General features: G+C 36.5%; 1 protein-coding gene across 11 annotated transcripts in view; it reads left to right on the plus strand.

The window, feature by feature from the left end:
* The window catches only part of Prosap (SH3 and multiple ankyrin repeat domains prosap), a 428099-nt gene extending 423836 nt beyond the window's left edge, over positions 1–4263 (plus strand). For all 11 annotated transcript variants that reach the window (XM_086547401.1, XM_086547406.1, XM_086547404.1 and 8 more), the window contains one exon: positions 1–4263. This exon is cut by the window's left edge and continues 916 nt beyond it. In XM_086547401.1, coding sequence (XP_086403527.1) covers positions 1–1832 — 1832 coding nt within the window. In that variant the 3' untranslated portion in view covers positions 1833–4263.
* Positions 4264–6529: the final 2266 nt, after the last annotated feature.

Below are 6529 nucleotides of genomic sequence, written 5' to 3' on the forward strand. Positions count from 1 at the left end.
AAGCTTACACAGGACCAGGTTCTGTGGCGTCTCCAGCACCTGACATCCCTGAACCAGATTATAGTTCAGATGAAGATCACACATACAATTCTCAAGATGAATCCCAGTCAAAGAAGACTAGAACCTTGAAGAAGAAAAAGCCCACAGTTGCATTTTCCCCCAATCTTGTGACTTCCACATCAGAGCCATCGGACATACCTCATTATGCTGCACCAGCCAAACACCCAACACCTTTGGCTGGCAATTTCAAGGACTTGATAGCTCAGAAAGCAGCAGAGAGGCAGGCCAGACAAGATGATGGTCCTGAGCAAACAAGGTCAGCAACATCAAGTCCAAGTAAGAGAGCCAATGGAAGTAATGGCAATGGTAATGGTAATGGCAAAGCCATATCAGATGCTATCCAGGAATCTGCCCTCTTTAACAGACAAAAGGAGAAAACTGTGCCAACGGGAACTAAAGCCAGGCCTGCTCCTGCTGTGCAGAGGGAAGATTCAAAGTCTACCTTAAAAATGAAGAATTCCCGTTCTTGTCCCCACGATTTCAATCTTGAAGATGGGGATAATTCGTCAAGTGGAGTTAGCTCTGATCAGGATGTTCATCAAGAGTCAAATTATGTGACAGTCATCAACACAGAGTCTGACACCATATCTGCTAACAAAACAGATAGGTTTGTGAGACACGGGACCAGAGATGACAGTTCTGAAGCATCTGAAAGCTCTGATGAAGCCAGTGATCGTACTTGGATATTAACTAATGAAAAAGGAAGCGATTCAGGAAAAGACAGTGATAGTAATGGTGCTCGAAGATCAGGAACTCTTACAAGAAATGCAGTGTCATTAGTGAAGCTTCCTCCTCCACAGGAAACAACAGAGCCAGATTTAGACACTGAGCTAGATGTTGGACAAGGACGAATTATGTCTCGTTCTGTTGATCAAGATACGATAAGTACATTGTCCTCTCTCAGTAGCTTGTCATCTGGATCAGGTAGTACAGGAGAGAGAGAAATGCCGCATCCTATCCATGCAGGCCCAGTACCCAGCTCAGTACCAAGCTCATTACAAATGAGAGCCACCCTACCAAGGCCCCCTTCAAGTGCATCAAGTTCTAGAGGAGGCTCAGCACCCCCTGTGAGCCAGGCTATCAGAGCAACAGTCACTGGAACACTTGGTCGAAGTCGACCCACCACAAGAGAACAGCATTGGGACGTTGAAGGGGAACATATGGCTGTGAGGGAAAAGAGTGCACCACCCACCTCTCGCTCTTCCACACTGGAAAGAGATACCTACAAGAAGAGTACTAATGTTGATACAGGAGAGACAGAGTATGAGAGGAGCATTGAAGAGTCATTGCAATTGATCCGTATGCACATGGACTCCCTTAATGAAGTTAATACTCTGGCAGGTGTTCCTACTAGAGAGCAACCGGGTGGTGGGGAGATGGTGCTGGCACCTCCACCAGAGTTTTGCGATATGTCCATGGCCGGTGCCCAGGCCAGGAAAAACAACAAAACTGTCATCCATATTGGTGAAGACGAATTTGATCAGGCTGGAAGAAGGGGCCCGAATGTCCACGAAGAGGAGGAGGAATTACTACCAAGATTCAGACACAAGACACTTACAGAGTGGACAACACGTGATACGACTGAGTGGTTAGAAAGTATATTTATGCCCGAGTACAAAGACTCTTTTGAGGAGCAGGATATTGATGGCAAGAAACTCATGGATATAAACAATGAATCACTAATTAATTTAGGTGTGAGAAGGGTTGGGCATCGAGTTAACATGGAAAAATCCCTAAAAAGGTATAAGCCCACAGAAAGAATCGATCTTTGAGTCATACGCCTTCTTATATAATATCTATTTTGGTAGAAAATGTATTGAGCCAGTAGATGAATACTAAAAGTATATGGGTGTTACTAAAGATGTGTAAAATCATGATGGGTATGAGAATGAAGCATTGTCTTGTAGCTTTTTTCTCTTTACTATTGTATTATGGTATGTGTACATGAGATGCTGCTTCCATTTACGAGAATGAAATCTTGCCTATCAGAAGCTGCAGTGTTTCAGAGACAGTAAGACTCTACAGGAAACTTTCATCTCAGATGGAAAGTGACTCTGCAAAAGTGTGTATTCAGGCTACCATTTTTCATAAATCTCTCGCTCATTATTCCAAGTTCTTGCAAGTGTTTAAAAGACACTTTAACTTGTAGTCTTTTCACTTATGACGTCCATCCTGTAAACAAATATTGTGGTAGTAGCCCTTATAATCATATTGGCTTCTTTGTCTTGCTGGAGTGTTGTTGATGGAGATTTTAAAAACCATTGAAGACGCTTCATATAATTATTTCCTTTGTTTTTGTTCTTCTGTTAAATGTTTAATATGTTTTTTTGTTTTTTTTTAATGAAATCAGAAATATTATAGTTTAAATACATATTGCAGGATAATGAATTAAGACTTCATATATATACTAATGACTGATCACAAAACATAAGGTTTTGAAAGTTACTTTGTCCATTAGTACTTTATATTAGAACTGAAACTTAAATCTCTGTGAGATATTGACACTAAGTTGATGCTGATCTTCTTGAATGTTGCTTTGATTCATATATTCATTAACCACATACTTAGCTCATAAAGGAGATTTTCCCCACAACAATATCCCACACCAGTCCTAATAATTAATTGCGTGAGGGATGGCTGGGGCACCTTTGGAAATAGGTCCTTGTACTCATTCATTAGGACACACAATATTCCTGCATGCTAGATAGTCACCAATATTCATTCTGTGTTGTCATTGCAGACTTTTTATACCTGTAGCATTTTATATATAGCAAAACTATTATGTACCAGGCTATTATATATAACTTCTGCTGGAGAAAGAAAAACTAAGAGGAAATTCATAGTATTTCTTTTTGAGTGTAAACTTGGTGAGTATGAATGTATTTGTACAAAGAAAGCTGTTAATAGTGTAAATATGGCAATCGTATTGTTTAGTTTCATTTGACACTATAATGCATAAATGTATATATGGTTCTCTTTTCGCTAGTTTAATAATGTCCATTCTGTTTCTGCCAACCATTGTGTGTGTGCCAAATGCTTCAATGCCTGAAGTAAATTGTGAGATGAATTTAGAAAAGTCTTGTGTGTGTGCAGAAATTAATCTTTTGCCAGCTAGTTGAAAATAGTGATTCCACTGATTGGAATGCAAGTGACCAGCAAGACACTTCGATTTTTTCAGTTCTTGTAGACCAAGTTTGTTGGCAATTAAGTGGCCCTTAAAAATAGTTTCTAAATTTTGGCTATATATTAATACAGTTGTGAAATGATCAATGTAGATGTGATGAAAATGCATGAAATATATTGAGTAAATAAAAAAAATAATGAAATCTGGTCAGCTTCCCCAGATGAATGATAAAGGGCCATTTACTCACATATTTTGTAATGTTTTGTGTATTTCTAGAATCTTAATAAGTTCATCATTGTTTTGGACAGGAACATGGTTTACATGTGAATCCAATAATTGAGATTATATGTCTAGAAAATCTTGATGGATGCTTACAATAAGACCCAGATGATGGATAGTATCAAGCCCAGTTGAAGGTCTGATACCTTGAGTAACTGCGCAGTGTTGCCAGTTATAGTCTCCATTGAGCTAATGACTATTTGAAAGTAAATTTTGGCATTTAGGACTATCAGCATTTTTCATAAAGCCTCCATGCTCTGTGTTATTTTATGAAATTCATGCTCCATATATACATAACATATATATATAAATATATATATATATGTATATAATCCTCATATATATATAATGGTGCTTTTGGTCCTCAATGTGTCAGAGCTGGATCATATTTTGCTATCAGTTGTTTAAGGAGTTGATTGGTGCTTTCAGAATTTAGAGAAAGAGGAAAAGAAAAAAAAACGTTAATGTCTTGAAAAATCCACATTGAGATTTTGTTCAGGAATCACACACAAATTTGACCAACGAATTTTCATGGAGAAGATAAGGCTCACAGATTAAACCTACTAGGGAAAAAAATGACAACCACCAGGAAAATGCTTGAAATGGGATAAATCCGATCACATTATTTCTTGAGAGATCCAATAATACTGTCCTAACGTCACCATCTAGTCTTATCCGTTGTAGGAAGTTCACAGTTTCTATACGGATTTTTCCTAAACACAAAATTGTTTACAAATTTTAATTATTTATCCAGAGATATGTATGTGCATCTGTGCTCAATAAAGTTTAATACTTTTAAATTGAAGATTTTTTATTTTTATTCTGTATTTTAGTTCTAAGTTTTAATTAACAGGAGATTCATGATACAGACAGTGATAACAGGCAGAATTATTACTGTCCTTAGAAACAAAAGTGTCTGTATTCTGAAATTATGCATGTGAAGTAACAAGCTTTTACTGTAACATACAGTAAAGAGAATGATGGGCCATATTAAGGAATCTAGTATGACAGAGGAAATTATAAACTATTTCTTTTTAGTTTCCAGCTTCTTTTGAAAAAAATGTATTTTGATGTTGCCAAGTCAAAATTAGATATCAAATTCATGACAAGGAAAACTGTTTCAGTTATAGATGTCAGTGTTTCCCAAGAATTATAAAGGTATGAATGAGAGAGCATAATTTCACGAGTCAACCCAAGATTACAGACATGTCAACATTACAATCTTCAAAAAGATATAAACTTTTCAGGAGAAGATTGTAAAATTAATCTTACCTTGTTTAATTCCTCATTCTCATTCATATTTTCCTTAACAATAGTTACATTAAGCTCTGTTCAAAATATTAATTCTATATATATCTTGTTCATGGGAAACTTCCATTATCTAGACTACATTCTATTCCAAATTATATAACTAAATTCTCACTGACACAGAACCATGACTAAGACAATCAATACAGGAATGGCTTTGAGGCATTAAAATGACTATGTTTGGTAATTAAAGTGTCACTGACCAATTACAATTGTTTAATTTGTATTTTGTGTATATACATATATATATATATAAATCTACCTAGCTAAACTATTAAACAATTAAAAGCTTTTAAAAACTCAGCTTTTTGATCCTATAGTTAAAAAAAAAATTCATAGAAATTACATCTTTAGGAGTACAGTTCTTTCTGGCTTACTCCATTTTCATTTTGTAAACCCAGGGTGTGTGGTGGTTTCTTGGAAGTCAAAGCTACAGACCTATGCAAATGATGCTACCCACTTGGCATCTGCCCATCTTTAAATACGTGATATCTGGTTGTTGAATCTTTGAATTGCGATCTGGCCATGGCAAACATGATGCAAGTCTTTGGCTTCGGGTTTGGAAATTGAGTGAAAAGTAATGAACCTCACAGAAACAGAGAGAGCTCTGGATTCCCATTCTGTTGCTAATGGTCTTGTATGAAGGCACGTCAGAATTTAAAGACAACAATCATTTGGATCCCCTAATCCTTATCTTTTCATGGACTATTATGTATCTTTCCGAGCAAGTCTGGGTGCATGTTATTTGTACAAGATTACTTAATCTAAAATGAAAGTCTTTTAAGAAAAGGGATCAATAGATTTTGATTAATCAAATGAATTTTGATTTAGCACCTGTAGTAGATTTTCATACGTAAGTGTTCAATGAAAAAAGTGAATTTCTTATTCCAGAATTTGAGACTGACCTGTGACACTAAGGGCTTGTAATCATAAATGCATCAGTTATCTAAGTTACCCCTTTCATTCCAAATTGCCTGATTTATTCCACCTGTATTCATCAACAAGAATGCAGTTCATTTTAACAGTATTGCATTTTCTTTGTAAGCTTAGTTATCAAGAAGATTTATTCTAGTAATCTTTCAAACTGTAGAATGATCATACTAGCCATATCGTGTAGGGGATGGAATGAATGAGTCAAACATGCAAAACCCATTGCTCATCCAGTTCATTATAACATTTTTGCTTTCCCAGCCAGGGTTTACTATATACATAATAATGGTAATGAAAATAATAATAATCATAATAATAACAATAATAATGATGATAATAATAATAATAATAATAATAATAATAATAATAATAATTAATAACAATGATAATAATAATACTCATCATATGTAACTAATACTTAGGATAATGAGTTTTACATTCTGCACTAAGTTTGTATACTTTTATTAAATGGAAAAGGGCAAACAAGGGAAAATGCCATCGTTGAATGTCTGAAATGCTGTGAAGGAACAGAATGCATCATATTGGTACTATACGAAGGTAATAAATAAGATTCATGTATGTTTATAAAAAGGGAAAGTGAGAGCAAGAGCAAGACTGAGAGAGAAAGAGGGAGGGAGGGAGGGAGGGAGGGAGGGAGGGAGGGAGGGAGGGAGGGAGGGAGGGAGGGAGGGAGGGAGGGAGGGAGGGAGGGAGGAAGGAGGGAGGGAGGGAGGAAGGGAGGGAGAGAGAGAGAGAGAGAGAGGAAGAGAGAGAGAGAGAGAGAGAGAGAGAGAGAGAGAGAGAGAGAGAGAGAGAGAGAGAGAGAGA

This window comes from Penaeus japonicus, unplaced genomic scaffold, assembly GCF_977035675.1.
Source record: "Penaeus japonicus unplaced genomic scaffold, GWHDUDI00000001_assembly GWHDUDI00000019, whole genome shotgun sequence".
Lineage (NCBI taxonomy): Eukaryota > Metazoa > Arthropoda > Malacostraca > Decapoda > Penaeidae > Penaeus > Penaeus japonicus.